The 16,319-nt window shown below is 43.0% G+C and overlaps 1 protein-coding gene across 1 annotated transcript in view; it reads left to right on the top strand.

Annotated features, from left to right (window-relative positions):
• Positions 1-16,319, top strand: part of LOC134221288 (uncharacterized) — a 125,777-nt gene that overhangs the window by 74,709 nt on the left and 34,749 nt on the right. Inside the window, exon 2 of the mRNA XM_062700490.1 lies at positions 1,809-2,901. Within this exon, the coding sequence (XP_062556474.1) occupies positions 2,568-2,901 (334 nt within the window). The 5' untranslated portion in view covers positions 1,809-2,567. The remainder of the gene's footprint in view (positions 1-1,808; positions 2,902-16,319) is intronic.

Here is a 16,319-nt window from a genome sequence, read left to right as displayed (position 1 = left end):
GCCATTAGAATTATCATTAATACAATATACAATACTATATACAATACTCAAATTCATAAATATCCGATTTTATGAAATTGAGTTAACGTAACTCAAAATAAAATATCTTCCAAGGTGACTCAAAATTGAGTTACAGGGCATTAACTCAATTTTGTCTTGAGCCAGTTTTTCCGATTTTGAGTTAAACTAACCCAAATTTGAGTTCAGCTGGACGAGCGTGAAAGCATAAGCTGTTTACATTTGTGAAACAAATTTATAATTTGAAAATATTAGTTTTTCTGATTCTGTCCCATTTTGTCACATCCGCAAGGGGGTGATAAAATCAGGGTATTTTTGTGTTAGCATTCAATCAAATATTGCAGATACTTCTGACAAAACAATCGATTTTTTAAGGAGGACCCTTGGGAAAAAATGTTTTGTACATAACATTGGAACTTTTTGTTTTATACATAACTTTGGAATAATCGATCGAGTAAATTTTCAATAGCGAAAAACTAGACCGCATTCAGCGTCAAAGAAAAACTGTTGTGAGCACGTCTAATGAGGGTTCTCTTCTTCTTCTTCTTCTTCTTCTTCTTCTTCTTCTTCTTCTTCTTCTTCTTCTTCTTCTTCTTCTTCTTCTTCTTCTTCTTCTTCTTCTTCTTCTTCTTCTTTGATTCTACATTCCAACTGGAACTTGGCTTGCTTAGTATATTTCTATTAGCATTTCCTCAGTTAATAATTGAAAGCTTTTCTATGCCCGCCATTGCATGAGTATGTATCTTGTGTGGCAAGTACAATGGATGCACTATGCTCAGGGTGTCGAAAACATCCTAGACCGGACCGAGAGTCGAACTCACCATCTCCGGCTAAAAACCAAAATGTATGTTTCACATGTTTCTACACTCACACACATATAAACGTCACTAACATTAGTATATAATACTAGGGACTCCATGCCTTCTATGGAAAAAACAGTTTTTGGGGGATCCTATAGCCTTCATGGACACTTAGTATATAAGGAAGCCAAAAAGCATTTAAAATTGATTTATGTAATTTAAATGTACCTGTAGGGTATGTACACGGTGTATTTAATTAATTTAATTAATTAAGATAACAAGTCTTCATGAAATGTTGGAAACCTCTGTGCGATCAGTATCGAGAAAATTGGCGTTATGTAAATATGGTACTTGGAAGCATTATCCAATCAGGTCAATCAATTTGCAAAGCCACAATTAAAGTTGAGGAAAACGCATCGCAATAAAATATCAAATCAGGAGCGAAAGCTATCTTGAACAAGACTTTTACCAATCTAAGTTGATTGGTCCATTACAAGTTCAAATATTTCAAATAATTAAAATTCGTGGTATTTTCATACGAAACCAAAGGCTCACCAAAGGTCAGTAAATATAACTCCCTGCTTCACAGAAACACATTATGTCGGGTTTCGATTAGTTGGCCATGCGTGGAAGCTGAGTTCTGAATGAAAGTCACGTATCCGACATAACATACCAACTGGTAACAGCGGACAATAATAGTTTCTAGCTTAAGAAAACAAACATCGAAATATTCAGCTTAAATCTGATGGCAGGCAGATGTGGCGATCATCCGCGCTCCACACCGCGAGTGTAATTCGCGGATGCCGCGTGATATCGATCTCTATATGCCTTCAAAGCAGTCAAGTTCAATCGATCCCTCGCAACTTCAGCGCGACAAGAATCTCCTCATGGTTTGCGTGCCTTTCTCTCTAAATATAACTGTAGTTGTATATTGACATTTATTCCAACTCCCAACCTCTTCATTCGCCTCCGTTTCTCTCTCGATTCCAGTTTTTCCACATCGTAAAAACAAGATTTCAACCACATTCTTCAGTCGTTGGTTGCTGCTGCTAGAACCGGCGCGGAACGATCTTCAGCGAGAGCGTCTGTATAGATCACCGCGCGCAGTAGGCTGGCACGATTCGAAAGATCAACAGGCAGCATTGTGGAGTGGTGCTACCATGGTGAGGTGGCAATATTATTCACAGCATCGCAGTGCCGCAGTTTGCTGAGACTGGGAAGGACGGATGTAAGCAGTTTGAAAATGTGAGCGCACGCAATTAGGCGTGGAACGGTTCTCTTCATCCCGGGTACCTTCACCTGAACGTGCAAGTGTGAATGGGTCTCTGCAGGAAGTGGCTATAACTGAATTGTTCATCTTTCTCCGGTGATGGGTCGAAGAATTTCAAAAAGCCGGAAGAATAACAAGTATAGTGTGGTGTCCTAAAAAGGTGGAAATCCGTCACAATTATAACGAGCGTGAAGCAAGTGATTTGGGGTTTCTTCATCCAACGAAGTTGTTGGTAATGTATGTAGGTGTGCTTAAGTGAAGTGAAACGAGTTTTGCGTCGTTGTAAATGAATCTGAGAAAACGTAGAAAACCAAATGTGTTAAGGTGTTCCAGATGTGCTCATTAGTGAAGATGCAAGCCGTAGTTGGAGCAGCATTAATATTACTAACAAAACGAGATCAGCAGTGGATGCAGCAGCTTCAGTACTTCAAATTCCGTTATAGTGAAAATGTAATCCACTGGGAACTGGACCACGTTAAATGCTGAAACACATACACTCGGGCCCCGTGTCTGGTCAAAACAGATCTGCACGGGGTCTCAGCCGGGCGGCTCAACCGTTGAATGTGTCGACAGTGTCGGCCACTTCGGTAACGCCGTCCTCGACGAAGCACATGAATGGGGGCCCGCCTAGACTGTTGTCATCATTCATAACTCCGTTGCCGTCGGTTTCGTCGAACAGCAACAACCTCAATGCAACCAACAATAACAACTCAACAACGAACAACAACATCCTAAGTAGTACCACTGTAAATATTAATAAGGATCGGTTAGGCGCCCGGGAAGCTTTAACGAGCTTAGGGTTATTATGTCTAGGTAAGTGCATGCATATTCTTCGAATTAAATTCTTTATTCAAATGTATTTTATATTAGAATGTCTAATAATGACTTGGCTCCAATTGAAGAGTTTTTTGATGTTATGGTAGAGTCACATTGATTTAATGCCACAATTAATGATTATTACGGTCGATATAGATTTTTTTTTGTTACTTCATTAGCGTGATTTTTTTCTAGGTGGGTGTATTAATCACCGCCATAGTTAGGAACAACTATTTTTTTTAATATAAATGAAAGGCATGTGGGTGGTGTTGATATGTCAAGCGAAAGACTTCCCTTCCTGCTCCTTAGAAAAAAAAATGTGAAAACCGCATTAAAATTCGTTATAATACCCTAAATGGCGTAATCCATAATAGGAACGCATGTCGTGGCACTATTCTTAATTTTGGTTCCTATTTTGGTTAATCTCATTGTTTTCTTACGGGATTGGCCATAATGGAACCACTAGTGCGACAACTGGAGCAAAAGACGACAAAAATTAAGCAAAATCATGTTTTACAATTGTGGTTTGTTTCTTTTGGATGAGATGAAAAAACAAAAGGTATTATCGTGTCTTATGATTCTCTGCGATGTGTCACTTGGTGTATAATGCACTACAGCGACAACTAGCTATAGTGCTATAGCCATGACTGACGAACTTATAGGCAAGATATACCTATAAGTTCGTTATTGAAATTCTTAAAATCGAATATTTTTCTAGATCAATGAAATGACTTTATGTGAGAGAGAAATGTTTTTCGTTTCAAAATGATTGACATGTCGATTACAATCCATAAGGAAAACAAATTAATATGCGGCATGCAGCGCCGCAGCGTGATGTTGGCCGGGTTACCAACCGGCCCCCCACCTCCCAAGGCCCTAGCACTCAGGGGGCGGCGAAATCAAGAATTATGGCATGAGAAACAGAACACTTTTATTAGTTACAAGGCTAACTAATAACAAACCTACTCCAAAGTCCAAAAGGACGATATTTTGAGTAATCAAAATCTATCAAGGAATTTTTGTTCATCTCAATATGTCCAAAGGTTTGGTCTTTGTTTTGACCGCTATTTTGGTTCGCTGAGACTGAGACTTCTGAAACGGGTAAACAAGAGCCCAAAAAAAGTCTAAAAATCTATTAGGGTAAGACGGTATAATATGTCCCCCTAAAGCAACTCCTTGATAACTTTTTACTTTTAAACGCAATTTATGCAAACTTTGTGTTATTTGGTAGTCCGTGTATTGTTCGTGAGTAGTCATAAAAAAATATTACAGATAACACGTAATAAAGCTTTTTTGAAAAATCATGAAAAAATGGATTTCAAAAAGTGCCTGGGCCATACGCCCCAGCTTAACCGACGTTTCATAGCACTTCATTAGTATTTGATCAATCCCATAATGAAAAGGTTACAAATCCTTATGTGCTTGACATTAAAAAACCAACGTAAGTCCATTTAAGCAGGTTGGAATTACATTTCAATAGCTTCCATATAATATGGTAGCAACTGCTGCAAGCTCGCCACGCTTGTGTGCAGTTGGTAAGGGCATATCGTCCTGCTGCCTACACTGGGGCGTTTTGACAAGTGAAACATATTTTTGAAAATCGTTACACTTTTGAAGATGAGAAGCAATTTTATATCATATTAACCACTTTTTTTAACTAATTTTATTTGCTAATTATTTTATACATGCATTCATCTCTTAGACTAGGTGTTCCGTGTTTTCTTAACACTATCATCCTTATTTGCTATGTTACAGTTTTAGTTATTATTAATACATTTCAATTGCCTCTGGCAGTTGGAATTTTTCCTCTGGTTGAATTGAACCATGTAGGAATTACAATGTTTTTAACTTAAACTAAACCTAACCTTTTATACTAAGTGTACAAGGAGTTAATCGTTGCAATAGAAGATTGCAACGATTTTTGTCTAAAATTGGAAATTATTTTGTTGGACATTTGTTGCAATGTCTCAATATTAGAAATTCTATGAAGTTCATTGGTACAGGCAACTTCAGAATCATTTTCAGAATTTTATTTTGAATCCTCTGAAGTGCCTTCTTTCTGGTATTGCAGCAACTAGTCCATATTGGCACAGCATGTAAATCAAAAGTTTGTTCTTAAGACAAAGTTTTGATTTTCTGTTTATAGGTGGATATAGACACTTAATATATTTGTTACATTTGGCTTGAAGGCCTTCAATGTGATTTTTAAAAATTAATTTTTGATCTAGCAGAACTCCTAAATATTTAGCTTCGCTAGTCCAATTAATTGGAACCCCATTCATAGTGACAATATGTCTGCTAGAAAGCTGAGTTTTGGAAGCATTCGGGAAAATTTTCCATTTTTGCAAGTAAGTGGAGAAAATATCCAAACTTTTTTGCAATCTACTACAAATGACACGAAGGCTTCGCACTTTGGCTGAGAGGCCCGTGTCATCTGCAAACAAAGATTTTTGACACCCTGGTGGTAAATCAGGTAAGTCAGAAGTAAAAAGGTTATACAATATGGGCCCCAGTATGCTGCCTTGGGGGACACCAGCCCTTACAGGTAATCTGTCAGATTTGGAATTCTGATAGTTTACCTGCAGTGAGCGATCTGATAAATAATTTTGGATCAGTTTAATAATGTACAGAGGAAAATTAAAATTCATCAATTTTACAATCAAACCTTCATGCCAAACACTGTCAAATGCTTTCTCTATATCAAGAAGAGCAACTCCAGTCGAATATCCTTCAGAGTTGTTGAGCCGAATTAAATTCGTAACTCTTAATAACTGATGAGTGGTTGAATGCCCATGGCGAAAACCAAATTGCTCATCAGCAAAAATAGAATTGTCATTAATATGAACCATCATTCTATTTAAAATAATCTTTTCAAACAGTTTGCTTATTGAAGAAAGCAAACTGATTGGGCGATAACTAGAAGCCTCAGATGGATTTTTGTCCGGCTTCAAAATTGGAACAACTTTGGCGTTTTTCCATTTATCTGGAAAGTATGCCAATTGAAAACATTTTTTAAATAAATTAACCAAAAAGGATAAAGAGCTCTCAGGAAGTTTTTTTTATAAGTATGTAGAAAATACCAGCATCACCCGGTGCTTTCATATTTTTAAATTTTCTAGTAATAGATCTCACTTCATCCAAATTAGATCCCAACGAAGGGTCAAAAACATTATCTTGGTTGAGAATGTCTTCGAAGCTCCGTGTAACCTGATCCTCAATTGGACTTGTGAGACCTAGACTCAAATTATGGGCACTCTCGAACTGCTGAGCAAGTTTTTGAGCCTTTTCGCCATTTGTTAATAAAATTTTGTTTCCCTATTTAAGCGCTGGAATTGGCTTCTGAGGTTTTTTAAGAATTTTCGTTAATTTCCAAAAGGGTTTCGAACTGGGATCCAATTTCGAGACATTTTTCTCAAAGTTGGTATTTCTCAGAATAGCAAAACGTTTTTTAATTTCATTTTGCAAATCTCGCCAAATAACTTTCAACGCGGGATCGTGAGTTCTTTGGTATTGCCTTCGCCTCACATTTTTAAGACGGATCAGTAGCTGAAGATCGTCGTCAATAATAATGGAGAATTTAATTTCACATTTAGGAATTGCAATGTTTCTGGCTTCGACAATTAAATTTGTCAAAGATACTGTTCGAGCGTGGAGCCCGTAAATGCCAGCCACCGGAGGTTTTTCTTCCCGCTATGCGCTAATAGCGGCGCACCAGATCACGGGTCGTGAAATTCACCACTAAAATCACCTTGCAGGTCTGTGTCTCAGCAGAACAGCCTACCACGGTATCACAATTCGATTGTGAAATACCACGATTCACGAGTCACAACACAATTGTCCGATACAACCGTGTATTGCGAGCACGAATTATCACGCAAGCACTCACGAAAGGACTTTGAGCTGCCACCGTTGGTCACCACCACAAAGACTTCGGATCGGGATAGAAATTTGTTGGATTTGGTCTGCACTGAACTAATTGCCTTTATTGGCGCGATCGAACGAACAAGATGAAATACACACGTTTGCTACCGTCCACTTTGGGGTTCTATTTCTTACTGTTGGGTATGGGATGTGTTGTACAATTTCTGTGTTCGGTAAAGGGGTTTTTGTTTTAACTTTAAGGTGTACAGTGTGTTGCATGTTTGTGGTGACGGGTTATAATATAGTTCATTTAGATATTAAGTTTGCGTCGAATTCAGGTGTTTTACAACTATTTACAAAAATATACATTTCGATCAGGGTATTGATCATTCCGGCCACCTTGAAATAGCCATGCTGTTTCAATCCTCTCTTTGTGGTGATACTCTCACGACTCTCTCCTGCTCGGTTAACTTCGGGTGGTGAACACGATGACCATCGATGTCCATCCATTCATTGGATCGATGCTGCCTGAATGGGCCCATTCAGCAGCCGGCGTACAGAAGACGAACAAGAGCGGTGAGTTGATCGCGACGTCGAGAGTTGGTAGAGAACGGTGTTCTGTGAAAAAAGATCCGGTAGAACGAACAGGGACTAGTAGAGAAGTTGGAACGCTAATCACCTGTTAGCAATCCATATATGCGTTGAGACAGTTTCGGACTGCTCTACCGATCTTTGTAGGGTCTGCTTACGATGTGGTTTGGTAGTCATCTGGTGTTATAGGTAGAAGGGCCACCTTGGCGGCTGGTCGCACGACGTTCTCTGCTGCTGCTGTCTTCATGCTAAAAACACGGACGATTCCATCTTTACCTGGATGCAGCCTCGTAATTCGTCCCAGCGGCCACTGTGCCGGTGGAAGATTTTCGTCTTTGATGACCACGATCCGCCCTAACTGCAGATTGACTGGAGACTTGCAACCCTTGTTGGCTCTGGTTTGAAGTTGGGCAAGATACTCCGGATACCACCTTGTCCAAATACGCTGCAACTGCTTTTCGGTTCGTTGCCAGTGATCCAGACGGTTGTCCGGTATTTCGGTAACATTGGCTGACGGAACTGCTTGGAGATTCGAACCAACGAGAAAATGGCCTGGGGTAAGTACTTGGAGGTCGGCGGGATCTGTTGGAAGCGGAGTTAGTGGTCGTGAGTTCAAGCACATTTCGATTTGTGCCAGCAACGTTGTCATATCTTCCCAGCTGATCGATGTTTGGCCTATTTCTCGTAGGAGATGGTGCTTGCACGATTTCACCGCCGCTTCCCACAATCCTCCGAAATGTGGGGCGCGTGGCGGTATAAACTTCCACTGGATTTCCTGCTCAGCACACCAGTTGGTGATGGATTCGCGGTCACTGTCGTTGAGCTTCAGCATTTCGTAGATGCGATGCAAGACATTTGCTGCTCCCTTAAAGGCGGTCCCGTTATCGGAGTGAAGCTCACAAATTCGCCCGCGGCGTGCAACAAAGCGACGTAGAGCTGAGAGGAAGGCTGGAGTGGAAATTCGGACCTTTCCAGCTCTATGTGTACTGCTCTGGTCGAAAAGCACACGAAGATGGCTATATAAGCCTTTGTCGGAGATCTATTCCGCACTGGAGACTTGAGAAATACCGGGCCGCAGTAATCCACACCAGAGATGGAAAACGGCCGTGCTGGCGTGACACGGGACGTTGGTAGATCAGCAGTGCTCTGTTGGATGAGTTGCGGCTTAGTGCGGAAACATTTTACACATTGGTGGTAGGTTGATCGGGTCAGGTCTCTTCCTCCAAGAATCCAATATTTCTGGCGCAATGTGGACAGCATCAACTGGGGACCAGCATGAAGGAGAGCCTTATGGTAATGATCGCAGAGTAGACGAGACAGAGGGTGCTTGGATGACAGGATGATTGGGTGCTTGCTTGCTTCAGGTGCATGGGCATTCTCGAGTCGTCCGCCAACACGGAGGATTCCGTCGAGTGTCAAGCGTGGCTTCAGCCATTTCAATGGGGCACCTTTCACGGTTCCGACGGATTTAATCTCTGCTACCTCATCTGCGAAAGTTTGTTGCTGTGCAAGACGAGATAATGCACGGTCAGCAGCCAGCAAATCTTCTGTAGAAAGGAGCGTTGTTCTTTCTTTTGACGAGCTTCGTTCTGCAACCTTAAGGGAATTGATGTACTTGATGCAGTAGGCAACCACACGACGTATTTTGGAAAATGATGAGAAACGAAGGAACAACTGATCTGCGAATGAGGTTTCTTTACTAGGCACCGCTACTAACGAAACATTGCGTGCCTCTTCGGCTATAGATTGAAACTCTTCGCAGGGGATGCTTGCATTTGGCCAATGATCGGACGATTTGGAAAGCCACGACGGTCCGTTCCACCAACGGCTTTGGTTTAGTAGTTCGGCCGGTGTCAGACCTCGGGATAGTTCATCGGCTGGATTGTCGATTCCGGGAACGTGATTCCAGGAATACCCTCCGGTGTTAGACTGGATCGTTGAAACTCGATTGGCTACAAAGGTTTTCCAACGATTCGGTGCAGATTTAAGCCACTGCAGGACGGTGGTTGAATCTGTCCAGAAGAAGACTTCGGTTGACGATCGCATTGATTGGTTTATCTTCTGGAACAATCTTTTAGACAGCAGCGTTCAGTTCTAGACGAGCGATGGAGTGCTTGGTGGCTATTGGCGCAACCTTCGACTTCGAAGTCAGCAGTTGTACGTGAATGCGATTGTCGTCCTCTGAATGATCGTAGCAGCATGCGCCGTAAGCCAATTCTGAAGCGTCGGAAAACAGGTGTAGCTGGAGTCTTGGTGCATCGGCAAATGAAACGAAGCGAGGAATTCGTAATTCGGAAAGTACATCCAAAGTGGCGTGATACTTCTTCCATTCTTCTTGTAGGTTGGGTGGAAGTGGCCTGTCCCACTCGTAGGGACTGTTATCCTCAGTCTTCAGTTTCCATAGGCGTTGCATAAACATTTTGGCGGCAGCTATCACTGGACCGACCAGACCTAATGAGTCAAATATTCTGGCAATGTAGGAGATCACTTTACGTTTTGTTAGGATTGCTGCAGGGAGCGGCATCTCGACATTGAACCGCAGCATGTCCGATCTTATGTCCCAAACAAGGCCTAATGTTGAGACGGATTGATCGTCGTGCAGATCGTGGAGCGGTTTTATCGCTAAGTCTTCGGATGGTACGCTAGTCAATGCTTCTGGCACGTTGGAGGCCCACTTTCTCAACGGAAACCCAGCGGTCGCAAGCATGTCCGTGATTTGGCGACGCTTCTCGATGGCATCCTCCAGATTTGCTGCTCCGGAAAGGAGGTCGTCTACGTAGAAGTCCTCGATGACTGCTTTAACGGCTTCCTTGAAGTTGTCTCCTTCATCCTTAGCCAACTGTAAAAGTGTGCGGGTGGCCAGGTATGGAGCTGCTGCGGTGCCGTATGTGACCGTCAGAAGTTCGTAGGTGTCGATCGGATCCGATGGAGTTCGGCGGAACAGAATGCGCAGGAAATGTTGATCGCCAGGATGGTGGAAAACTTGGCAATACATTTTCCGAGTCAGCGACGAAAGCGATCACGTGGAACCGGAAACGAATAATGATGTTGACGAGAGGCTGCTGTATAACTGGACCGACGAGGAGTGTATCATTCAGGGACACTGCGGTGGACGTTTTGCAGGAGGCGTCGAAAACCACACGCACCTTGGTGGTAGTACTGCTCTCCTTGAACACCGGATGGTGTGGTAGGTAACAGTGTGGAACAGCATCATCAACAACATCAAGCTTGCGCATGTGGCCGACTCGGAGGTATTCATCGATGAACTCGTGGTAGGTTTGCTTTAAGGCGGAATTTTTCTCAAGGCGTCTCTCGAGGCTGTAGAAACGGCGGGTGGCAATTGCTCGAGAGTCACCGAGGGTGACTTGCGGATCTTCGGACCGAGGAAGGCGTACGACGTACCTTCCGGAGTGAGTTCGGGTGGTAGTGTTGGCATAGATTTCTTCGCATCGTTTTTCTTCAGTGGAGTACGTTGGACCATGATCGACAGCTTCGAGTTCCCAGAATCTCTGAAGCGCATTATCTAGAGACCGATCAACAGTTGATAGGTAGCAGACCGGGAGCGTGGCGTAGGAATTGATGGCAGTTTTCCCTGATACTGTCCAGCCAAATAGGGTGTCGACCAGGAACGGCAGACCTTCGCCGAGTGATATACGGTTGCCGGTGTGGATTTCATGGTAACATTCTCCGCCAATTATGATGTCGATCATGCCCGGTGTATCGAAATTGGGATCGGCTAATGGAACCTTTGGTATGTTCCACGATGCGGAATTGATGGCTATAGTGGGTAAATTGGCAGTGGGCTTCTTCATGATCAGGAATTCGAGTGTGGTGGAAAAGGGACTGGTTCGAGATTTAATCGTTGCGGAGATTTGCCGCTTTATCTGCTTCGTAGATTCTCCGATTCCTGCAACTGCAACATCAACGACGGCTTGACGGGTGGCTAGAGCATTTGCCAACTTCTTGGTGATGAAATTAGACATCGCAGCGGAATCGAGAAGAGCTCGGATAGCGATTTCCTTGCCGTGCTTGTCGACGATGGATAGTACAACCGTTTCTAATAGGACCGTGCTTCTACTTGATTGGACGGGAGATTTACTTCGGGTGGATTCGACGATCCAGCGGTCCCCACGTTCGTCAACGTGGATTGAGAAGACTGTTGAGCAGTCGCATTCGACGAGCCGGCAGGAATTGACGTGGGTTTGGAGGTGTACCTTGGTCGTGCAGTAACGTGTGGTGTTTGGCGTGACACGTTCTACACGAAAACTTCGATTTACAAGCCTTGGCTTGATGGTTCGGACGGAAGCAATTCCAACATAAACTTCGCTTGGTTATTAGCTCACGACGTTGTCCGATGTTTAGGTTGGCAAACGTCGGACACTGAACTAGTAAGTGCTTCTGCGAACAAGCGTGACATTGTGAAACGTTTGGCTTGACTTCGTTGGTGGCATTGTTGACAACGGACCTGACTGTAGTGGATTTCTTCGGAACTGGGCCGGCCACCTTGATGTGGGACCCTTGGGAACGGTTCTGTAGATCGCTGGAGACTGACTTCAACATACGGACTTGATTCGTGAGGAACTCAATCAGCTCGTCATACTTGACTTCTTCCTGCTTTCGAGTTTCTTGCTCCCAGGCACGCAACGTATAGGAGTCGAGCTTGTTGCAGAGGATGAACGTGAGTGGTGTATCCCAATGCTTAATGGGTTCTCCAAGTTTTTCCAACGCCTTGACGTGCCGATGGAAATCGTCGACTAACGTATTCAGCTCGTGTGCTGATTCCCGCTTCATCGGTGCCAATTCGAATAACCGTCTAAATAACTCCTTCCGCAAAAACCGCTTGTTATCGTACCTCTTCATGAGGGCGTCCCAGGTTGACGCGTAGTTGTCCGCTTGTATGTCGACACACTCAAAAGGCTTCCTGGCATCTCCTTCCAAGGACTGCAACAGATATTGCAACTTATTCACCGTTGGGATGTCATCGTTGCCGTGGATCATGGATAGAAAATTGTCTCGGAACGATATCCATCGCGATTCGTCTCCACAAAACTTTGGCAAGTCGATCTTCGGCAAGCGATGATGAAAGGTAGTAGTATTATGCAGCTGTGCCGATGTTGACATCCTTGTCGAATGCATGAGAGGATGATCCCGATCTCGCTTCGTCAGCAAGAAACCTTTCAACTTGCAAAAACGGTTCTCAAAACCATTCCGCACCACCGTATGATGATCGAAATTTTCCTCTTCATCTAGCATCTCCAACTCGGACTGCACGTGCAGAAACTCCTTGTTTGTCCTGTTCATAGTTTCCAGGCGCACGGAAATTTCTCCGACATCCCGCTCATGGTCGTATTCCCTGACCACCACATTCCACCATATCTCGAGATGCCAGAACCTGTTTGAATACGGGCTTGTCCTCAGCTATCTTCTTCTCCTTCTTAGGTGCCATCACTCACTACCACCATGAATCACTTGACTGCGCGAACCGAACGTGAACAACACACAATCGTACGATTTTCTCCTTCCCGTCGCGTTATGCTGCTCATACGCGATAACGACGGAAACACCACGGTGATCGATCGAAATACTCCTTTCCGTCGCGGCACGTGATGTTTCTACGCGCACACGGAACGAACGACCGAAAGAGAACACGTAAATCGTAACGATTGCTCCTTCCCGACGCGGTTACGTGTCTCAGAACGACTCGCGGATCCGCTAAACGCCACCGCGCAACCGTAGAAAATTGAATATCAAATATAGCAATTGATATTAATTTGGTCCACCACTGTACCAACAAATGTGTGTGACACTGTAAAGCACACCTTTGCAATTATCAAATTTGCTGAGATGGGCTAGCCAATATGACACCACAGCTGATAATAGCAAACTTCTACGTGCGCTTGTTCCACAATAGCAACGATTCGATCGTTCTTCGCCTTTATCTATTCGCATGCAAATTTATATTCCTCCTCACACAGTACCTACTACCAACTTCTGTACTGGGGGCAAAGGTTTGGCGCCAATCTCGTGTGCAGTAAACTGCCACTCAATAGAACAAAGTTTGAATGGCCTACCTTTTGTGATCAGCGTACTCTGACCACTTACCGCAATGGCGAATTCCACCTATTCGCGCGTCGATCTGGGCTTGGATGCTTCCTCCGATCCGGCTCGAAGGACCAATGTTCGAGCGTGGAGCCCGTAAATGCCAGCCACCGGAGGTTTTTCTTCCCGCTATGCGCTAATAGCGGCGCACCAGATCACGGGTCGTGAAATTCACCACTAAAATCACCTTGCAGGTCTGTGTCTCAGCAGAACATCCTACCACGGTATCACAATTCGATTGTGAAATACAACGATTCACGAGTCACAACACAATTATCCCGATACAACCGTGTATTGCGATCACGGATTATCACGCACGCACTCACGAAAAGACTTAGGCTGCCACCGTTGGCCACAATCGCAGAAACTTCGGATCGGGATAGAAATTTGTTGGATTTGGTCTGCACTGAACTAATTGCCTTTATTGGCGCGATCGAACGAACAAGATGAAATACACACGTTTGCTACCGTCCACTTTGGGGTTCTATTTCTTACTGTTGGGTATGGGATGTGTTGTACAATTTCTGTGTTCGGTAAAGGGGTTTTTGTTTTAACTTTAAGGTGTACAGTGTGTTGCATGTTTGTGGTGACGGGTTATAATATAGTTCATTTAGATATTAAGTTTGCGTCGAATTCAGGTGTTTTACAACTATTTACAATTTTAACTATTTACAAAAATATACATTTCGATCAGGGTATTGATCAGATACGAGAGCATTATCAATATCACTTTTGGTATCGAGAGGAAAATCAACATCAAAATTCCTATCGATATACGTTTTATATAAATCCCAATCAGCTCTATGATAATTAAGATTAATTAATCACTGAGAAAAGACAAGACAAGACAAGATATTAACCACTGAGAAAAGTTATTCGGATGCCCAACTGAGTGTCCCAGTGCAAGTTTTGCGGACAGTATGCCAGCGTCGCTCCAGAATGTTGAGCAAACAAACATCGAAAGTTACATCAAAACTGTAACTTTTTGTATTTTTCTATTATTTTTAATTACGTAGTACAAAAATACTCCCATGTGAATATATAGGATGATGGTTTTACAAATATGTATAGGTACCAACTGATTTTGACCCTTAGTTAGTTATAGTTTTCTAGAAATCAAAGTAGGGCGTTTTGGCCAGGTAAGGTGCATTATACCGTTTTACCAAAAGATATTTTAGTTACTAGATAAAGATTGTCGCTGTCCGGAACATCTTTTGCTGGCGAGGATAGGGGAGCTAAATGTCAAAGAAGGAAAATCCATACGATTTGACAGGTATGTACCACACATGTTTCGGACAGCAGAACAAAGGGAACCGAAGCGACAATATTTATCTAGTAACTAAAATATCTTTTGTTTTACCCTACTCAAAAAGTTATTTGAAAATTGTCGATGGGATTATTACTCTCACCGGTCAAATGTTCAAATATCTAAGGGCCTTTTTGCTTCAATGGCTTTAACCAAGGTAGGGGTAAGGATGGTGTAGATTCAAGATAAATTTGCTAAAAAAAATACTCTCTCAAATTTTGATGACAATCGTTATTGATATATATTTACTGTATAAATACGCATTGGAACTCATTTTTTCAATTGAATCACTTTATAAATTAAAGTTGACACGTTGAAATAGGTAAAAAAAACTTTCGTATTATTTTTCTTGTAAAAAAGTTTGATTTTTTTTTTGTAGTTCAAAGTAGAGATGTCTATTTGGTTTGATATTGAGCACAACACATTTTGTTAGTACAGCAAACAAATGACGGTTGTCAGAATGACACCATCTGTTATCTGTCAAAAAATACGTGAGGGTGCCCATAACCGAACGGTGCCCACAACCGAACCACTTCCCCAAATGATGGCTGCTTTTGACCCGGTGGCATTTCTGAATCCAGCAAACCAGAAACTTAAAGGTAAAGGTAAAGTTCAATTATTCAACTGTTGAATTTACGATGGGCAGTGATAATATACTTTGAAAAAAATAACCACTTTGGCTATCATTTTTCAAGGCTCTCGTAGATTAGCAAAATTTATTCGCAATAAAACAACACGTGCTATCAAAGTATTCATCGCCACGTGGCCCTTCTACTTTCGATGGCCATTCCGACCACTTCAAAGTTGGATTTTTTTGACCTAACGAATTGGAACAATGCTTTCAAACTAACTAAACTAACATCAAAGCTAACTATCTATTGCCACTTGACTTCCATAACGTGGGTTTAATTAAATTGGTTCCGATTCGTCGGTAACAAAGCCACAACGTCAAAATCATCATAGGAGATTCGAACGCTCAGGTTGGCCAAGAGGAGAAGTTTAGACCGACTATTGGGAAGTTCAGCGCTCATCGGCTTACGAATGAAAACGGCCTACGACTAATTGATTTCGCCGCGTCCAAGAATATGGCCATTCGCAGCACCTACTTCCAACACAGCCTTCCGTATCGGTACACCTGGATTACGTTCTGATTGATGGACGGCACTTCTCTGACATTATCGACGTCAGGACATATCGTGGCGCTAACATCGACTCTGACCACTATCTGGTGATGGTTAAACTGCGCCCAAAACTATCCGTCATCAACAATGTTCGGTACCGACGACCGCCGCGGTACGACCTAGAGCGACTGAAGCAAATTGATGTCACCATTCCATACGCGCAGCATCTCGAGGCAGCGTTGCCGGATGAGGGTGAGCTCGATGGGGCCCCTCTTGAGGACTGCTGGAATACAGTCAAAGCAGCCATTAACGACGCAGCATGGAACAATGTCGGGTATATGGGACGAAGTCGACGGAACGATTGGTTCGACGAAGAGTGCATACAGATTCTGGAGGAGAAGAACGCAGCGCGGGCGGTCGCGCTGTAGCAAGGTACC

This window comes from Armigeres subalbatus, chromosome 3, assembly GCF_024139115.2.
Source record: "Armigeres subalbatus isolate Guangzhou_Male chromosome 3, GZ_Asu_2, whole genome shotgun sequence".
Classification (NCBI taxonomy): Eukaryota; Metazoa; Arthropoda; class Insecta; order Diptera; family Culicidae; genus Armigeres; species Armigeres subalbatus.
The sequence above is the reverse complement of the archived record's forward strand: the minus strand, read 5'-3'. Positions and strand labels throughout refer to the sequence as shown.